This window comes from Pocillopora damicornis, chromosome 4, assembly GCF_964200805.1.
Source record: "Pocillopora damicornis chromosome 4, jaPocDami1.2, whole genome shotgun sequence".
NCBI lineage: Eukaryota > Metazoa > Cnidaria > Anthozoa > Scleractinia > Pocilloporidae > Pocillopora > Pocillopora damicornis.
This window is the reverse complement of record NC_142673.1, coordinates 11668549-11688688: the sequence shown is the minus strand read 5'-3', so window position 1 is coordinate 11688688 and position 20140 is coordinate 11668549. Positions and strand designations below refer to the sequence as shown.

At 37.9% G+C, this 20140-nt stretch overlaps 4 protein-coding genes across 6 annotated transcripts in view; 3 read left to right on the top strand and 1 right to left on the bottom strand.

The window, feature by feature from the left end:
- Positions 1-6163, bottom strand: part of LOC113686054 (focadhesin) — a 29775-nt gene extending 23612 nt beyond the window's left edge. Inside the window, exons 1-7 of one of the 2 annotated variants that reach the window (XR_016185851.1) lie at positions 6023-6163; positions 4309-4383; positions 3858-4012; positions 3427-3528; positions 3079-3180; positions 2360-2514; positions 1924-2015 (exon numbers count right to left, since the gene is read on the bottom strand). Coding sequence is in view for 1 of the 2 variants with exons in the window: in XM_027203645.2 (XP_027059446.2) it covers positions 1924-2015; positions 2360-2514; positions 3079-3180; positions 3427-3528; positions 3858-4012; positions 4309-4383; positions 6023-6079 (738 nt within the window). In the remaining variant the exon portion in view is untranslated. The remainder of the gene's footprint in view (positions 1-1923; positions 2016-2359; positions 2515-3078; positions 3181-3426; positions 3529-3857; positions 4013-4308; positions 4384-6022) is intronic. The other variant, XM_027203645.2, reaches the window with a different exon arrangement.
- Positions 6137-9893, top strand: LOC113686055 (pygopus homolog 1). Its single transcript, XM_027203647.2, has 3 exons — positions 6137-6260; positions 6467-6651; positions 7045-9893. The coding sequence occupies exons 1-3, from the start codon at positions 6224-6226 to the stop codon at positions 7294-7296; spliced, it is 474 nt and encodes a 157-aa protein (XP_027059448.2). The 5' UTR covers positions 6137-6223; the 3' UTR covers positions 7297-9893.
- A 739-nt stretch (positions 9894-10632) lies between these two features.
- On the top strand, positions 10633-17966 carry LOC113686058 (coadhesin). 2 transcript variants are annotated; one of them, XM_089203796.1, is made up of 10 exons: positions 10667-11075; positions 11450-11597; positions 12271-12444; positions 13198-13371; positions 13489-13662; positions 14126-14299; positions 14496-14669; positions 14784-14957; positions 15347-15508; positions 17170-17966. In XM_089203796.1, the coding sequence occupies exons 1-10, from the start codon at positions 10821-10823 to the stop codon at positions 17424-17426; spliced, it is 1866 nt and encodes a 621-aa protein (XP_089059922.1). In that variant the 5' UTR covers positions 10667-10820; the 3' UTR covers positions 17427-17966. The 2 variants fall into 2 exon arrangements, with proteins under 2 accessions (XP_027059451.2, XP_089059922.1); XM_027203650.2 differs by lacking the exon at positions 14784-14957 and having other exon boundaries at positions 10633-11075.
- A 9-nt stretch (positions 17967-17975) lies between these two features.
- LOC149046815 (uncharacterized) lies at positions 17976-19534 on the top strand. Its single transcript, XM_089203801.1, has one exon. The coding sequence runs from the start codon at positions 18471-18473 to the stop codon at positions 19398-19400; it is 930 nt and encodes a 309-aa protein (XP_089059927.1). The 5' UTR covers positions 17976-18470; the 3' UTR covers positions 19401-19534.
- The last annotated feature ends 606 nt before the right edge of the window (positions 19535-20140 follow it).

Sequence of the window (20140 nt, the reverse complement as noted above, 5' to 3'; positions counted from 1 at the left end):
GGATAAAAAATGGATAAAAAATGGATGAAATGCTTTTCAAAGTACTCTTAACTGTCTTGGTTCATTTTAATTTTCAGTTTGATGATTTTGTGACCTTCTTCTTTGGTCCCAATTTGTCATGAATATTTATTAGTCATGATCAAGATCCATAACCATATTCTTTTCAAAACTACAGCATTGAAAAGTAAAGGCAAGTTTGTTTCGCTTTCAAAAAGCAATAGGAAGCACTCATATGCATCATGTGTTAAAAAGTGTTTATTATGGATGGAAAGACAGAACAATGTTGACGCTATTCAGATTATGCAGCTTTGAAGAATGATGGAACTCTCTATGCGCATGCGATGTTCTTCTTTAAGACAAACTGACCTACTTCAACATTTTAGGCCAATGTAAAAACACTTTTCAGTGATTTTAATTGTTAATACACATGTGTAGAGGTATCCACAAGAGACTGTGAAGATGTAGACCATACTTTTTCAAAACGATTTGTAAATGTTTTGTTTCACAATTAAATGTGGCTTTCTTAATTTAATCAGTTTTTGTTCCTCATCAATATTCATATTCTCGATTATCTGGTCCCTCAATTATTCTGACTATTTTGTCTAGTCCCAACAAGTCCAGATAATCAAGGTTTGACTGAAACAGAACAACGATCCAATAGTTAAAGTAGGGTAACTAGATAAAATGGTCTGACTGGTTACAGTGATCCAGTTAGTTAAAATTCTCCAACTACATAAAATGGTCCAACTGCTTTAAATGGTCCAACTTATAAACTGGTCAGACTGGTAGAAATAATCTAACAAAACAAAATGGTTCAACTGGTTCAGAAAGTCCAATTGCTTAAAATGATCTTTCTAGATAATTTGGCCAACTGCCTGAAATTGTCCAACCAGTCATTGTAGTCCAACTGGTTCAAAGGGATCCAACTAACATAAATGGACTAACTAGATAAAATGGACTAACCATATAACACTCCAACCAGTGTAAATAATTAAAATACTGACATTAAATGGTCCAAAAGGTTGTAAGTAAATGTGGAAATGGGCTGATTGGCAGAAATGGCCTAACTACAAATAGGTGACAAAATTGTAGACAAATTGACCTTTTCAACCCCCTATTACTTTACTTTTATCTCTTTTGCCCTTTTTAAGTGTGTCAACTAATTTGGATGCTGATTGTAGATAAAAGGTCCAGGTTGTAATACATGGGGTAACTATATAAAATGATCCAACTAGTAGTAAATGGTCTAACTAGAGAAAATAATCCAACTGATAGAAATGGCCTCGCTAGAGAAAATGGTTCAGCAGCATAAAATGATTGAATCAATTAAAATGATCTAATTAGATAAAATGATCCAATCGCCGAAAACAGTTGGACTGCTTAAAATGGTCTAACTATGATCTGTCTCGATAAAATGGTCTAATCACTTAGAATGGTCCAACTGGTCAATGGTCTAACCACACAAAATGATCCAACTATCATGGCAAGACTATCTGACTTAATAGTAACATAACTTTTTCTACTACTGATATGAAAATAATACCTAGTTTCAGGTAAAAAAGAGGGGAAAATGGAAGGACTTCATACCTACAGTATTATGAGTGTACATAAGACTGACATAAAAACATGCCACTGAAACTACTAAGAAGAAGACTGTTCTTGTAAATAAACTCAGTGTCAATTGTTTGGACTTTGATAGTCCAAATCTTTAGGATACAGGTATGTTGTAACTAATTTTTATGAGACAGATCACATATTTTCCAACTGACCAGTTGAGATAAACCTCTCCCCTTTAGAGGAGCGGAAAAGAAATGTACTTTTCTCAAAGAATCTACTGCAACCAATTACTCAATTGCCAAAAATGTATAAGATATTTTCATAAAGGTTATGTTCCTTATCATAACCAATTGATTCTAAACTGACCTGATAGCAGGGAACAAGAGATGTCAGTAAATCAATAATATCCCCAACAAGAACTTTTCTCTCAGTAACTTCTTCATGGCTGTGATCAGTTTCTTAATATAACAAAACAAAGTACATATCTTAGTGATATCTTAGTACATAAAAAGAAATTGAGCTTGTTCCAATCTATCAAGTGAACTCAAGAGGATTGCATAATACATGCCGCTACACTTGATGGAAACTTTCAGCTGAAGTTAAACTGCATGCATCATGTTATGGATGCACAGCTATGCACACATAAGGATTTTTACCGTACTACCTTCTTAGGAAAGAGGTAGAACTTACACCAGGATGATGTCATAAATGAATGCATGCTGAATGTATAAAGATATGAATATATGCTAGAACAAAATGGACTGCTACAATTCTCTAACAAGTCACTAAAATTTAGACATACCAGTACATTGAAGTAAAGCACTGGCTGTCTGCAAGAGGGTTGTTAAAAGTTGCTGCCTAGTAAACCAATTAACTGTGACATTTGGATCCAAAAGAACAAACTTAAAAAATGATTCCAGCATCCGTAGAATAAATCGAGGATCACAATTGAGATATCTGTTAAAAAAAAAAAATACCCATAGGATAACAAAAATGGTATGTTCCCCAGGACACAACACAGTTGCATAATCTGTGTTAACCCTTCTAGCATATTAAGCCCAAAGATTTTTATAATTACTTAAAAATTCATCTAAACTTAACCCACCCATGTATTGGTTTCAATCATTTTACACTCCATATTTTAAAAAATATGCATAGCCTACTATCTCTTGAAAAAATAAAAAAAAGAAAAACTTATTCAATTTAGAGACAGACTTCTGCAAATTGCCCTAAAAACTTTTGTTAGAGCATATTTTAATAAGTTGGTTTTTGTAACCAGGTTTACTCCTGACAAAATTATAAGCAAACATGTTAGGTGAGTTAACATAATTTCAAACTTGTTTAAAGCTGAATGTGACACTGTAGGAGAGGCAAGTTTAAACATCTGACTAATGCAACTGAGTGATCTCATTGCTAAAACACAATAATTGAAAATTGAATTAATACCATGCATAGTTCAAAACATAAAAGATTTGCCACAACATCAGGAAAATTGGTTGGGGGATTTAAGTATGGCTGTACCTTTTGATACTGTTTACAAGTAAAACACTGACTTCTTGGATCAGGATTGTTGCACTTTCAGGACAACTTATCACTAGTGTAATGAATGGGTGGGGAGAGGCCCTGATAAGACAGAAATAAACAGTCAGGTAAATGAAGAAACACTCCATAAATCACATGTATATAATTACCGTAAACAACATGCAATATTTAGGTATCATAAGATTGCAGTGTATTGTCAGTGACAATTGTTGTGCTTTCATTTTGCTAGTTATAAGAATTTTTTTGTGATAAGAGTGTCAATGAAATAAACTTTTGATGAAAAAACTTTAAATAAAATGAGTTTAATGCCATTTGTACAACACTGACCTTAAAGAAAAGGGGCATATATATTCCATACCAGCTGTAGTACACTTATATACTTGAAAGGTCAGCAAACAACTCAAGGCTTTTGATATACCACTCAGATTTCTGTGTATTATAAATAAAGACACCTATAGGTGAAGATCACAGCTTGTAAGGTTACTGGCTTGTGTAATGTAGCTAAACAAATACAGGTTAGCTTCAACCCAAAATGTTAATGCATCTTTGATTATGGTTGGCTCCTCTACAGAGGACAAGTCACCCTCTTAGAAAAAGCCACTCAACCCCTTTGACTCAAAAACAGTTTGCAAGGATATAATCACAATTAAGAGCTAGCATCTGGAGAATATTTGATTTATCTTGGCTGCCTAAGACAGATCATCACCTTGCCCTGTAGTTAACATTAAAGAGGTTTGGATGTAGGTGTTAAGACCCACCTTGCAGATGGAGCCACACTTAATAGTCCTCTTATGATATATTCAAATTCAGCATGGTCATCAACAACTAGCTGTACCAAGCAATTACAACACAATCTGCTTAAAACTTCTGAAGAATCTCCAGTCAACTCCCATAATAACTTGAGCTCAGGAATCTGAGGAAGAAAGCAAAGTGCTCAATGGTTGTGCTATGTTTAGTATGGTCAGTTTTTATTGTTCCTTTCATGTATCTTCAGTTCAAACACGTCCTGGGAATTAACTTTGTTGGTTCTGGCTCCTTAATGGCATATACAGTTCCAAAACTAATATAGCACTTGCATTTGCAGTCTTCAAATAAATTTGTGATCTTGAGTTTGAACTTGCAATTTTCTTGATTCTATTTGAAACTCCACTGAATGAGTGGGTTACTGAGCCATTTATATCACCATGTACATGTATAGCACTTACTCACCTCTACCGAATTGGCATTTATGACAGATCCAGGTGGTTTCGAAATCAAGATGCAATCATAAAGTTTCCATACTTCCTGTACAAACCAATTGTTTAAAAAAAAGGGTCAAGCTGATGAACATGCAGATTGAAAATTATGCAACTCCCCACTAAAATCAGGATATTTGACTGTAGAACTACTGACCCCAAGAATTAAACCAAGAAATTTGTTCTTTTAGTTAGTAAATCAGGTTTTGCCTTGTGAGAGTTTTTACAAATTAGACATTCCAATTTAATGAAGTTCTTCCAGGTTAACAAACACCACAGAGACTGGACTTTCATGATCATGTACGCACTTTTTTTCTGAGGTGCGACTTGCAGAACCTTGAGTTTACACCAATTAAGTGGCAAAACATCTCTAACTCCTGTGGGTCTGATTTCGGTAATTGTGAAGAAGAGCTCCCCAAAAAACCTGTCGGCCGTCTGTCGGCCGACTGTCGGCCGACAGTCGACCGACAGTCGGCCGACAGTCTACCGACAGGTTAAGAAAAAAGAAAAAAATTGTGTTAAAAACGAACAGTTAACGTGACATAACAATCCGTAATGGTGATGTATGACTCGACAGACTTCACCTACTTACCGATCGACGGCAAAGTTGGTAGTATGTAAAGAAACGTTTCTTCCAAAATGTTATCAGATGCGTATAGGATATATCACTTGGTATGTTAAGTATGTATGTATGTATGTATTTGTTGCTAGCATCGTAATCTATCTTGCAGGTTTGGGATGAATTGCTATTTCCAATTTCAAGTTTAATAAATGATACAACTGTGAATCTTTTTACTCGTTATGTTAAGTAATAAAATACTATACGTAACAATTCGATAATTAGACTTGGATGCGTGATGCGATAATTGATTTAGGCGCGCGCCGCTAAAATCACGATTCTACGAGTGAAGTATCTTGTATATTTCACCACTCACAAAACGGCTCCTTTAGGAGCCACCAAATTTTGAAAGTCAATTGTCAACATATTACACATGTTGGATGTTGTATCAAGCGAAAACCGAGAGAAAACATTAAGGTTTGTGTTAACGTTTCACGGACAAGCTACCGACAAGCTACCGACAGGTTACCGACACATTATCAACAGTCGGCCAACTGTCGGCCGACTGTCGGCCGACTGTCGGCCGACAGGTGGCCTATATTTCAGGCAAAACCTGTCAGCCGTCTGTTGGCCGTCTGTCGGCCGACAGTCGACCGACTGTCGGCCGACAGACGGCCAACTGTCGGCCGACTGTCGGCCGTCTGTCGGCCGACAGGTTTTTTGGGGAGCTCTTCTTCACAATTACCCTGATTTCTAAATTCCCAGGACAAATTTCTGATTTCATTCCGGTGGTGAATGAACATCATCATCCGATGGTGAGGGTGACATACAATTCCTTAATAATCAAAACCTCTCATTTTAAGATAGAGCCGCCATCCCACTAAAAAAAATGGTTTGTTTTTCTCTCTTCCATTTTCCTTTAAGCTCTCCCTGTTAATCGTATCCCCCCCTTAACAATTTCTTCGAGGATAGCCGAGCAACTCCCTCAGTGCCTTAGGTAGGAAAGGGAACCAGGAGCTTATAGCATAGGACTCAGGAGCTTAGATAACAATTTTTTTACTAAACGATCTTATTTATACGGCCATATGCTCATTTTTTCGTTCAGTTTTTAGAAAATATTTTTACACACCTGTGATTGATGTGAAGGATTTCTGAACGACAGTCGTTTTCGCTGTTCATCTGCCATCTTAGTTGTACCCGAGCTGTCGGGTCAGTGGTTCCTCGCCTGACAATATTTTGCTTTGTGTAACCTGACACATTTTATTCAAGCATCGAAATAAACAATCCGCCATAGTTGATTTCGTTAGCGTCATTTTCGTAGTGCAGAGTAATGCCTCGCCAAAGAAAGGTTCCTGCAAGGTTTAGAGGTAAGAGATACATTTCCTTGCAATGAAGTTATCTTCTTGTAGACTTTCTATATACATACATTTTATTTAGGGGTTTTAGTTTTAAACTCAGCCATAAGAAAGCCTAAACTAAAGTCAAAAGGTTCAATTCCTCTTCTTACTTCTTTGTCCATGTTTAAGCGTTCATGGAGTAAACTTAAAAATTTAGGGAAACTTCTTCCTCGCAGATGGTGCTAATCCTGATGAAATAGAGGCTGAAGGAGAAAGCAGTGGATCTAACCCAGAGAGTCCTCAAAAGAAACAGGGAAAGGAGAGCTCTGGCCCATCAGATTTAGCCAGCCCTGTTACATCAATGCAACACTTTGGTGTACCTCCCGCCTTTATCACAGAATCAAATACACATCCTACAGAGGTATTGTTTGTCTATAAATTCAATATGAATACACTTGTTATGTTAGTCTGGAATTGGTTACTCGTAGTATGAGCTTAAATTTTGTTACTTAAACAAGCAATTTAGAGCATTTGGGGTGAAGAATATATAAGTTCTAGCATTATATGACAAACCATACGAGCAGACAATATTAACTGAATTCTAGTCGGCTACCATAGGGTTGAGATTAAGAGAAAAAGGGGAGGGGTCAGCTAAATAGTTCAGTGTTTGCTGAGTTTTGTTTTTGTTTGTTTTTCCTTTTTTATTTGTTTTTGTTAAGTTTTGTTTTTTTATTTAATTAGGAGAAAAAAATAAGTTGTCTGGCATCAAATTAGGTTTTTACTGTATTCTTACAACAATTCATTACCTCCTTAGACCACTTTGGAAATAAACAGACCAAGCCATGAAATTGATCCAGTGTATCCATGTGGCATTTGTAAAAGGGAAGTAAATGATAACGATGATGCCATATTCTGTGAGACAGGCTGCGCACAATGGTATCATCGTGTCTGCACAGGCTTGACTGAACTAGCTTATGACTTGCTAACTGCTGAGGAGAATGCAGAGTGGGTCTGTGACAACTGTATTGCAACCAAAAGTGTTCCATTGGTTAAGTTGAAGAGTTAACTATCATGTCCTGTTCATTACCAATATAGTTGATATATTAAGTTTAAGCAAACATGAATTTTGTAGCATTTATGAATCAATTTTCATGTTTACTTGTTTGAAAATTAACATACTAGTTAAAAGATATGTAATTTTATGAGACCTTTTGGGCTTCATGGATAAAAAAGAGAGATGTTTTCAGTTGGTAGGTGTTCAATAACATCTTTGGAACACAAGTTCTTTGAGAAACATTCATGTTAAGCATGTGTTATTTCTCTTACACAATAACAATCCTGATGATATGCCTGAAAAAAATAAGCATGTAAGATTTGTTCTACACTGGTTTTCAGAAACAGCTTTCCTTTTTGTCTTTGTTGGAAATAAATTTCCAAAAATGTGTTGGAAACCTCTTGGGTAGTAGTATTTCTCCAAAGAAATGATAGACTGTGCAGTTGAGGAAAATTAAACCCTAATGATGTTATTCAAGGTGGTTTTGTATGGTATTTGTACAAATTTAACTACAGATGAAGAAAATTAGCACTTCTCCGTGAATTTTTTCCCAAGATATTATTGATAGTCTATGAAATTACTTGAATTTCTCTATTTGTGTACAAGGAACAAGAGGTGTCTATAAGTAGTATAATACTCTGCATCTTATTGGTCAATATGTATTTCTTCAAAAGGTTGTAGAGTGAAATAGGGGATTTCTATAAGGCTTTTATTAGAAGTTGAGCCTTTAACTTAAAGAGAATTCAATCTCACCACAAACCATAAGGAAAAATTTTAGGTTTGGTTAGACTAAATACTGTATTAGTCACTTGTGTTCCCAAGTCATAAGTGCTCAAGTTCATGCAGCTCCATTTAAAACTTACAATTTTTCTTCAATTTATGTGGTCAATTGAATTGACTCTTCCTTATGATTTTTTGGCCATGCCAAAGATATAGACAGTCTTAACATGATTACAATTATTACTAATATCTAATGTAAACTGGGAAATTTGAAAGTTGCAAATAAGTGAAAAAAGTATGTACCTAATATGCATGTGTGTGTAAATTTTGTATATAAATGCTTTAGAATGAAAACAGTGAACAACACTTAGTTAACTCAACTTCACTTACAATGAGTGAACAACCATGTATTTGACTTTTATTTCATCAGTACTTTTCAGTCCATTAACAATATACACCAATTTACAATAAAGTTATCATAGAAAAAAGCAAAATGAAAAAGGGAAAAAGCCAAGTAGGAATTAGTTAGGGTATTAAATTATGTTGTGGCAATATTGGCACCAAGGGAATTTTCACACAATTTCTACTGAAAGGATCCTTTAAACTTCTTGAGAATGTAAGATATTTGTGCAGAAAAGTTGAGTGGTTCTAAAATCTATGTTGGTGTTTTGGTGAATGGAATAACTTAAACTAGAGGATACTGAAATACCACTGTGTTCTTGACATTTATCTTGGCATGATATTTAGGAATATTGACCAGACTCCCACAAATGATCTTATTCATACCAATTTTCTGAACTTGTGTACCCCAGAAAATGGCAAATTAAACTCGAGTGTTGAAAACACAGTAGTTTTGTAGTATGCTCATGTTTTCATATTTTGTCAACTGGTAAAACAACAAAAATTTGAAAGCACTTGACATTTCTTAACCAATAGCTAATACTCTCAAGGAGCATGTAAGAATTGTTAATGGAGTTCCCAGCTTCCAGGCATAAAGCCTTAAATTTAGATGCCAATGAATTCCCTAGTTGCCCTTTCTTTTTTGTCTTTATTTTTGTATTGCAATCAACATATCAAGTTTTATCTTTCTGTAATTCAAGCCACCTTAACCTATTTAGAAATGAAAAAAATGAAAAAGAGGTTCAGAAATTCATTTGAATTTATTGCACCAAATTTAAAATAATCAGGAAAAATTGCGATCAATCGAGTAATTGGTGTTAAAAAAATAAGTAAACTATTTTTAGAAACCTTAACACAGGTTTTCTCGGTTACAAAGGCGTGCAATTTTAGAATCCACCTACGGCATCAGGTTTTCCTCAAATTTGGGTTCAAGACAAATTTTGGAAGACAATACTCTCTAAATAGAATTTTTAACTTTAGCTCAGCAATTGCTGAGTTTTGATCGACCCACATAACATGGCACTCATGCAAAGGAATATCTACCTTAGCCTTTAAACAAGAACAAACAACATGTTTTCTTCTTATTGTGTTTGGTAGATTTTGTGATATATGTATCGTTAATGAAGCTATTCAGTTATTGTCGTGTTTTTTATGTGGACAAGCCAGCGGTATGCGCCATTGTGGCTCTCTGCTGATGTCTATCGTGCACTTAGGAAGTGATTGCTGATTATAGATTCTGGAATACGTAAAATTGAATTGGGCACTAAATATGATCAACACTTTCACCGCATAGTAATGAGGAAAATACCGGTGATGGCACAGTAAACATTACAGAGGATGTAAGGACTCACACAAGTGGTTATTTCCAAGATAATAAGCAACATTGAGAATCAAGTGATTACCAAGATACCAGTTACCTGTATTAAGCATGACCCTGAAGTTTATTCAAGTGAGTACTTTCAATAAACAAGATAATCTGGAGATCATAATCAATTTTTTTTCTTTTTAGTTTACTTACTTAAATATTATTATATACCAACCAGTGTGGCTTTACTAGCCGATAGCATTCTGAAGTCCTGAAGCACAAGGGAATCTGGAAGCTTGAAGCCTAGCCTATCTCTCGTTATGAACAATGCATATTAAAATAATAAGGCTTTTGCTACTGTAGCTAAAAATGAATGACAGCTAAACATCTACAGAGACGTGAAAGCCATAAACAGTGCGCATCTAACGAACCTTTAAACAATAACCAAGAACAAAGAGTTCAAAGCTGAGGACATTCAAGTGAAAGTGAAATAAACGAGCTGCTTTCAAATCATTATGGAGAAGGTCGCTCCCAAAATCCAGAGTCACATGTATCCATAGCTAGCTTAAGAATTGTTCGTTAAAGTTAGTGAAGACACTATGGAGAGTTGTGAAGCACCACAAAACTTTAATAAAAGAACCCGTCGAACAATCAACAATGAAAATCACGGCTGTCACTAAGGAGTCGTATTTTCATTTTGCTAGATCAATAGGAAATAAGCAATGTGATATTATTTCTTTCTGATGCAAATCAGCCATATCATTGTTTGTTCTAATAGACATGGGAGTGGCCTATTTTAGTTTTGAAACACTTTAGTTGGTTTGTTTACCGTAGTTGATGCAAAGGTGTTCTTTAGATATGATTCGTTAAGCCAGCTGTGTGCCAAGCTGTCTGAATCCTCAACAAATATTTGGGAAAGCTCTGTTGCCGCTTGTAAATGTCTCTCCAATCTTTACTTGGCGCTCTGCAAACAGTATTAACGACTAAAAGCCTAGCTACGTGAACCAACTGTGCCCTCGCGTGTCGTTCTAAGCCAATTGTCAACTAAACACTGCACCGACACATGCATATGCAAAAGTAAAGGGTAGGAGCAGGTTTCACAGCGTTAAAAATGAAGAAGTCGTATTTGCTACTTGTCCTGTTTGTCCACGTTCTACTAACCACTCATAAAGTCGACTCACATAGACGTAGGATAAGCCACAAAACCACAAAACCCCCAACACGAAAACGAACCACTCGAAAGCCGACAACATCTCCGCGAAAACATTGTCATGCCATGAAACACTGCAAGGTAACTCAGTGGAACACATGGAGTTCATGTTCAGTAGCTTGCGGAACAAGAGGAGTGCAGACACGCATTAGAAAGGTAGGCTATTTTTCAACTCTTTTTGCGGGTGCCTCTAGCAGATCTGTACTGAACCGAACAATCAATTTCAGCACCTGGTGAGTGAAGAGAATGTAAAAGCGACCAAGGAATGAACGACTAAATAAACCAATTTGTGAGCGAAGTAATAGGGGTATGAAAACTGTCACAGAAATGAGAAGGATTGAGCCAGGATTGCATAAGGTCAGGGTATCAATAGCAGTAGGCAAATCACATACTTTTGCACTGTGCTTCAATAACAGCAAGAATCTTGAATCTTTTTTCGGTGAAACAACTAAATGAATACCATTCAGACTCAATTTCGAAACCCAAAATACTTCATGTGAAGTTGCTTTTAATGTGTTTTTCACCATCAGGTTGTTAAGCGTCCCGTGTGCGGGGGCGTTTGCCCATTTGATTTGAAGCAGTCTCGGGGCTGTAATCATTATTGTCACAATGGAGGTACTCTAGAAAAAGCAACATGCATATGTCTGCCCCGTTACGGTGGACAGTGCTGCCAACAAGGTTTGTGTGTGAGGCAATTTTTTTTTTACAAACGCAGTCACTCCAATTTAGTTTTTTTTTGTATGAAAAAAAAAATGGCAATGACTGGAAAGTATTAAACTGTTCTTTTTTTAAGTGAATGGGGGCTGGACACCACGGGGAGACTGGGACTAATGCAGTGCTACTTGCGGAAATGGAACACAAAAGCGTCATGGACTGCTATAGTGAAGCGATATTGGCGGCGGAGGGAAAATGATGGAGGTTTGGGTTGGGTCATGTTCATTACGCCATCCCACCCAAACGTCCCTCGTTTTTTCATTCCTCTGCCTAACTATCCTCCGCGCCACTCTCTCTGATTACTATCGCTCTTCGTTTTACCAACCGAACACCTGGAACAGAATAAACATTTTTGCAATACATCCGTATGTCTCAGAAAGTTTGGACTTCCTACTTGACACTCTGCAATAGTATTGTGCCAAGAGAGACAACTAACTAATTCAGTAATGTTGAACTGGATCCAAGATCCATCACGGGCAAACACCCCATCCGTACAAGGGTGTATCAATATATAATTATACCTTTAGAAAGGTGACCAAAGGAGTAAAAAGGGAAATTTTAAACGCCGGAATTACATCTTTGCCACTATTCTGTGCTAACTATTAGTTGTAATTATCGCATTTTCATGTTGCAAAAGTTCACGGAGGATGGAGCTGCTGGGGAGTATGGGATGACTGTTCCAAGACCTGTGGTGGAGGCAAACAAACACGTCACAGGACTTGTAACAACCCCCTCCCTGCTAGCGGGGGACGTCCATGTCTGAAGAACGGTGGCAGTCAAACCAAAAAATGCAACGTCATACCTTGTCCAGGTAATAGGCTTCCTTACCAGTGACCACTAATTTTTTCGTCGGGTATTGTCCCGCACTGTGTAATGAAAACTGATGGTGTGAACTACCGGATGTCTCGTACTCTTTCTTAGCCATGCTCTTAGGTTATATGCGCGGACAATTTAAACTCGGCTAGAAATTACTTGTATATGATGGCTGGGCGTCCTGGGGTGATTGGGGCAAATGCAGCGTGACTTGTGATGGTGGAACACAAACGAGCTCTCGATCGTGCAGCAATCCACCCGTGACTTATGGTGGTAAAACTTAAGTAGGCCCGAAGGAAATGATTCAGAACGAAGATAATGTTTTTTGTCGAGGCAAACGTTTCTTAAAAAGCATAAAGATCAACTTTTATCTTTTTAGTAGTGGAAATTAATCTACCAGAGTATGTCCCAGCAAAACGCTACTTAAATGTTTTCAATTCGGTATGAAATGATAATGTCAAAGCCTAATTCCAAATGACTCAATCCCAATATGATTCAATAGTTCTCAAACACCTTAGTACGTCATCATTTTTTTACTTCTTCAAACTCTTCCAAATGCATATCCGGCAGTTGCAGTTGTCTTGAATAATCTTTGTTTAGTTCCCTATTAAATTAAGGTTTAATGAGTGATAATGAAAACTTCAACTGATTGTGTCCTCCGCTATTTTAGACGAAAGGCAACTTACATGGAAGGTAACGTATGGAGCAATTTTTAACCTTAGCTCTCCTTAACATGTATTCCCAACTCTAGTAAATGGTGGCTGGACGTCATGGGGTTATTGGAACAAATGCAGCGTGACTTGTGGTGGTGGTACACAGAAGCGTTCTCGCTCATGCACAAATCCTCCCGCAGCCCATGGAGGAAAAACGTGTGCAGGTCTGAAGGACATGACTCAGAACTGCAATGATGATATTCTGTGTCCAGGTAAGAACTTCCTTGGCCACAAAACGTGACAAAACGTTTTTGAAATGTTGCTTTGTAAGTCGAGAATATTGGAAAAATGGCAATGACTGGAAAGTATTAAACTGTTCTTTTTTTAAGTGAATGGGGGCTGGACACCATGGGGAGACTGGGACCAATGCAGTGCTACTTGCGGAAATGGAACACAAAAGCGTTCACGCTCATGCACCAATCCACCTACAGCCCATGGGGGAAAAAGGTGTGCAGGTCCGAAGGAAATGACTCAGAATTGTAACGATGACGTTCTCTGTCCAGGTAAGAAAATTTTTGCAAGGAGGATCTGGCACAACAAGTATCTTTCATGAAAAAATTTTGCTACGTATCTAGGGAACAGGACTTTTAACAGAATGTAGAAATGCATTTGTTCAGTGAATAGCGGCTGGAAAGAAAATATTGGGAACATGACCTTTACTGTAATGTTTGTTCAAAATGCTTTTGCCCAGTGAATAATGGCTGGGCAACATGGGGAGACTGGGAAAAATGCAGTGTGACTTGTGATGGTGGAACACAGAAGCGTTCTCGCTCATGCACTAATCCTCCCGCAGCCCATGGGGGAATAACGTGTGCAGGTCTGAAGGACATGACTCAGAACTGTAATGATAATATTCTGTGTCCAGGTAAGAACCTCCTTGGCTTTTGGAAATGTTGCTATGTTATAGGTCGAGAATATTGGAAAGATGGCAATGACTGGAAAGTATTAAATCACTCTTTCTTTAAGTGAATGGAGGCTGGACAATGTGGGGAGAGTGGGACAAATGCAGTGCCACTTGCGGAGGTGGAACACAAAAGCGTTCTCGCTCATGCACCAAGCCACCCACAGCCCACGGTGGTAAAACCTGTGCAGGTCCGAAGGAAATGACTCAGATTTGCAACAACGATGTGGGGTGTCCAGGTGAGAAACGATCTGTCACAAGGTTTGCTCATCCTTACTTCATTCTTATCATGCTGTGAGTTGTGTGAGGAGAGACGATGTAAACAACAAGTTGTGACTTCGTCTCTCCTTCTTACGTTAGCCAGTAACGCATCAAACAATTTTTACCTTACCTCTAGTAACCTGCTTTACCTAAAAATATATAATTTGTCTCTAGTAAATGGCGGCTGGACTTCTTGGAGTGATTGGAGCAAATGCAGCGTGACTTGTGGTGGTGGAACACAAACACGTTCTCGCTCGTGCACTAATCCAGTTGTGGCTTATGGTGGTAAGAATTGTTCGGGCCCGAAAGAAATGACTCGGCACTGCAACGATGATGTTTTCTGTCCAGGTGAGCTTTTTCGGGCTCAGTAATCAAATAAAAGCCCCTATGTTAATGGCAGAGTAAAAAAATACTGGAAAATGGTAATAACTACAATGTTTTTTGAAAAACAAATTTCTCCAGTGGATGGTGGCTGGACAACATGGGGAGACTGGAACACGTGCAGTGTGACTTGTGGAAGTGGAACACAAAAACGCTCTCGCTCATGCACTAATCCTAACGCGGCCCATGGTGGTAAAACTTGTGTGGGTCCGAGAGAAATGATTCAGAAATGCAACAATTATTTCTTGTGTCCAGGTAAACGTTTACAGGACTAACAATCAAGTAAACGCCCACTTTTAATTGTTGAAATAAATCGACCGCATGCCGTATAGATTAATCTTCCAGTCAACCTGTATTTAATTAAATATCTATCGAACTAGACTGAGATGTTAGATAAGTTGTTTTCAGGGTAAAAAGAAAAAGCTTAAAGTGGAAATAATTGCTTTCATTTACAACGAATCATTCAAGTACAGGGAGGTAACGATGAAGATCCTCATTCTTAAAACGTGCGATCCGCTTGCAACAAGCACATGTATAACCAAGTAATGGTATAAGGATAAGAAATGGAAAGCTCTTACACCTGGCTCTGACCAACAAGGAACATTACAAGGAATTCTTATCACTAATAGTTCCTCTCATTTTAGTTGATGGTGGCTGGTCTGGGTGGGGAGACTGGGGTAAGTGTGACAAGAGCTGCTTTAAAACAAGAATAAGGAAATGTAACAGGCCCACTCCGTCTAACAATGGTAGGCAATGTATCGGTCCACCCACAGAGAGGTTCAGTTGTTCTTTTGATGAATGTATGGGTGAGTAATTGTACTTTTTACCGCTACAGCTAAAAGTACCGAGTTAAGTTTCCATTTTTCAGTTAATTAATTATTAATCAATTCATGCATTAATTGTTGTAATGCTTGTAAATTACGCCATAAAAGACGATGTAGAAAATTTCGGAGACTCGAAGAAAGATGCTAGGATATCATAATATTCTAAAAAGTACCTTTAGGATATTTCTTTGTTCTTCAGCGACCAGCGGACACAGAAAGCATAGAGGGAAGTTTGTGTCATGTCGTTAGGTAAACGGTGAATCGTGTAGTCTGTGCTTTAATGAGAAAGTAGTAGGTAAAAAGACTGTTTTCGAGTACGGCGGTGCACGTTACGAAAATTTCATCGTCAAGTAACTCTGCTCAGTTTCTCGAAATATCGATCGCAATCAGAGACCATAGTCCTTCCAGAATTACTCTCACCTGGACCATCAGATTGGAGATCGAATGTTACCCCCAGGATCTAATTATCTACTCTATTATGTAAACAATTTATATTACAAACGACTAAGTATTCTTGATTTGAATATAGCTATACTCGCTACTTCCGCTCAAGTCAGGTTGCGTCAACAACATCCTAACAACTTTGATTTTGCCGAGTTTTTGGACCGTTTAAGAATTACTCTTGTGTTTGAGAGGGGACTGAATACAGTGAAAGGGGTTCATCATGTTCTTATCCATTCTTTTTCTTTGTGCAGTAATTGGTATGTGGACTTTTTTTTAATTTCAAGCTTGTTTGCATTTTCGGGTTTTTCGTCGAACAAGTCCTGGGTACTTACTTATCACAATTTCGAAAAGAATGGAGCTGTTCACTGATAATACGCATGAAATGCTACTTTGAACGGAAAAGTGACGTAGATGACTAACTGTACCACCTTTCCAGTCAACTTGACAGCGATCAAACATGTCTGTTCAAGGGAATTTGATCGTGGTCACGGAGGAATTTGAAAATTAAACTAAGTCGAGTGAAGCTTTCGTTTTAGTTGAGAGCTTCTGATGGATTTGCTCCTCAGCTACCTTAAAGATACCACGTTGAAAAACATTAATTGACAACTCTGCGTTTCATTTTTCGATCGTGTTGTAGAAAATCTCTTCGTTTGTAAATTTCAAGTAACAATTTTCTCTTCCTCTCCCCTCTTACTATTTTTTTTTGTATCCACGCGCGGCGCGAGTGATTTCACAAATTAGCTAACACGTCAAAGAAATCTAATCTTGACATGGAACGACTGACGAGGTAATTATTCACGTACTTTTAGTTTTTTTTCGCGGAGTTTTAGTTAGCTGTTTTTGAGCTTTCGTTCGCGTAAATTTGTTACCCCTTTGCTTGGAAATTCAGGAAGTTTTGGACTTTTTATTTTAGCCAAAATATGGTTCATTTAACAAGTTTAATCCATATTTTCTACGGAGTTTGGACTCTGGTCTCTTTTTTCGTAAACGGATTTTTTACACGTCTGACTGGTTTTCATATCTGAGTAGACTTGACAATTGGCAAGAGAGAATAAACCTTCTCAGTGAGCTTCATTTGTTAGCATTTAGCAAAAAAAGTGGCCGTCGAACGATAAAACCTACTTTGAAAAATGAAGTTCATGAAACTTAGAACCAGAAATTTTCAGCCTAAAAATTTTACACCTATTTATACATTTTAGGAGGTAATGGCGGAGGTGATGGAAAAGGTCTGAGATTGAACACTGACTACAGAGACGGAGGCTCAGGCGACGGTCCTCTGGCGGGGAACGAATGGACGATTTGGAGTGAATGGAGCGCCTGCTCCACTACCTGCGGACGCAGCTTGAAATTCAGACACCGCACCTGTATTACTCGGCAGTCCTCCAACTGCCAGGGGGTTAATCTGGAGACTAAATACTGTCAAGTACCGATGTGTGATGGCATTGTACCAACATAACTTACTAAGCATTTCTGTTTCAAAGGCTCTGGGTGACAGTCAGTAGTTAGCTACTAGTGATTTAAGACAGTGAAATGTTGACAAGATCAAATAACATTCAAACAGAGTTTACTTGTGTTATGTTTATTCCTTTCCTTGTTTCTTTTGCATTCATTTTCAGTCTAAGCTTGGATGATTAACAAATTATACCTTGAAGTATGTTTCAAAATCACAATTGTTGGTGTAAAATGCGAATCTTTTAAAAAGCTTGTAACTAGTTAGCATAATGTAACAACGCAAGGAACGAAGAGCATAACAACTTCAGTATAGTGTTTGAATACACAAATGCATCCATGCATTGTTCTTTTCTTTGGGAAAAGAAGCAGACAAGTTGTTTACGTCGACCCTCACGCAAGAATCAATTCCTAATTAATTTGAATTTCTCTGGTCTTTTGAACAAAATGAACAAAAGACATTTTTAATGGTTCTCAATGCGTCTTGGAATGTTGAAGCGTTACATCCTTGGTGTCTGCCTTAAATAAATTGTCACATTCAACCGAACCTCTCTTCGGTCTGACACATGGAGCGAGAGACACGACAGAGCTGTGAGAAATGTTGCGTAACTAAGATAAGAAACAAAAAAAAAGACAAGAAAAAATTAATTGGACGCTGGTGATCGTGCACCCCGTGGAAACTGGAACTCAGAGTCTAGGCCATCTCCTTCCGCTTCCACGCCACTACATGGTTCCACCGCAGAAAAAAAAGATACAACTTTTCCGCTTCGTTAAAGCCCCGCGCGCAACCTTCTTTTTGTTTTTGTTACACGATTTTTTTTCATTCGTGATTCTAGTGCAAACCAAGAGATTACAAACTGTTTACAATCTCTTGCGCAAACCAATTTAGGACCAAAAGACATGGAAAGTTTAAATTTTATGGCACTCTCTGCTCACAAGAAACTGAATATTAAATTCCGGCACGACTTGCGCGTGGGCGTCAGATGGATAAATTTTATGACGTCACATTAAATTGTTAGAAAATAATTCATTCTCGTAGAGAAAATTGAAAATGGTTGCGTCTCGCTTAGATGTGCTTTGGCATAAAATTGTGTTATCCTCACCCGTTTGGTTTGCTTTAGAGGTGGTTACCCAGAAACCTTGGCAGTGGAGTTTATACAGTTCGTTGGTGTTGTCGAGTTTTATTCCGATTACCGTGTTAATAGCTTTTATAGTAGGATCAATGTTGTCCAGTTTCACCGTCCTCCTCGTAATTCAGTGTGGATTATTAACACTCGCTATTGCGTCGTTTCTTTCGACAATCGCAGTGCTTGCTCCTCTGGCAATTACAATTGCATTTTTAATCTTTGTGATGTGCAAAGCAGTAACAGTCTCCATGTGTATGGTGCACTGGCTGCTGATCTCACCAAAGCTACAACTTCAGCGAGTCAAACAATATTTGACAAAGGTAAATGAAAATTGTGGACTGTTAACCAGATTGGAGCAAAGTGGAATAATCCATGAGATCAAGTTAAGGACAACCCAGAGAATAAGAGAGCGATCTTCTCCTCAATACTCAGATTCTGAAACGCGACGACGAACTCAGTCACACGCGTCCCCCTGCATTACCACTCATGTCTCTGAGACATACAAGGGAAGGATAACTTGTCTGAACGAAGAGGAAACTAGCTGTAACAAGTCATCCAACACTTGCACACGTGATTTTGATTTTTCAGCTTCGGGACAAAAGAATCGAATAAGACGCGAGTTTTGCTCTGGGCTGTGGTCAGCAAGCAATTCATCGTCTGAGGAAGACGCCATAAAATTTACCTCGGGACCTGGTTCTGAATCCTACCACACAGCAGATGAGTGGCTTGCAGAGGATTATTGTGGTAACGTAATCCCCGATTATAGAGATAAAGAAGCAAAGTTGTACGAAGCACTTTTGAAAATGGATTTTTGCTCAAGAGACGAGAGCTACATTTTGATTGAACGCGCTTAAGGCACAGGCTACAATTTAAATTGACCTGACAAAGGAAGCGCAGTTGCAGTTATTTGAGGTCGAACACTTTTTCTTTTGCAATTTGTACAAGTTCCCTCGTTCTTTAGTTAATCAATAAAATGTTAGTCCATAAACGAAAGTTACATTTTCGTTGTTGTAATCGATGTGCAATAGCGAGGAACGACTCTCTATTTAGAGCCTAGTTAACACATGCCCTTAACATCTATCTTTCCCTAAATTACTTTATTAGCAATAATTCAATAATTAACTGTCTATTCAGCCAACCAGTTCAAAATCAGCTATATTCCTAACATAGCCTTTAGGTCTTTACGGTGGCCAAAGCCTTTAAACTCCTTACGGTGGCCAATTTACGTTTTCAAGTCAGTTAGTAACACTACATTACCCTGTTATATTCCCAACATGTTAATCTTAGAAAGCTCTGAACACCAGTCTGCCTTTGTCCTTTTTATCAACCTAAACTATGTCCGAGTAGCAAGAGGTAAAAGATGGGGTGATAGAGGCAAGATAAGTCCTATCTGCTGGAAGTGGATAGATTAGTTTCCATTAACAACAACCGAAAAGTTCACTGACCATTGTATATTAGGATTCAGACCCCTTGCATTTATGGAGTGTAAGTACATGCAATTGACATTCAAAATGGCGAGCACACGGCTCGTGTTCTGATAATACAGTCATCATATCATTAAACGCCTTCTTTTGATGGTTCAGCCAAACGAACG

Bases quoted from the DNA above. Each gene is read 5' to 3' on its own strand.
- LOC113686055 (XM_027203647.2), top strand. From the start codon at position 6,224: ATGCCTCGCCAAAGAAAGGTTCCTGCAAGGTTTAGAG. The intron at 6,261-6,466 runs GTAAGAGATACA...TCTTCCTCGCAG, and splicing joins GGTTCCTGCAAGGTTTAGAG to ATGGTGCTAATCCTGATGAA. The intron at 6,652-7,044 runs GTATTGTTTGTC...TTACCTCCTTAG, and splicing joins CAAATACACATCCTACAGAG to ACCACTTTGGAAATAAACAG.
- LOC113686058 (XM_089203796.1), top strand. From the start codon at position 10,821: ATGAAGAAGTCGTATTTGCTACTTGTCCTGTTTGTCCACGTTCTACTA. The intron at 11,076-11,449 runs GTAGGCTATTTT...TTTCACCATCAG, and splicing joins TGCAGACACGCATTAGAAAG to GTTGTTAAGCGTCCCGTGTG. The intron at 13,372-13,488 runs GTAAGAACTTCC...TCTTTTTTTAAG, and splicing joins TGATGATATTCTGTGTCCAG to TGAATGGGGGCTGGACACCA.
- LOC149046815 (XM_089203801.1), top strand. From the start codon at position 18,471: ATGGTTGCGTCTCGCTTAGATGTGCTTTGGCATAAAATTGTGTTATCC.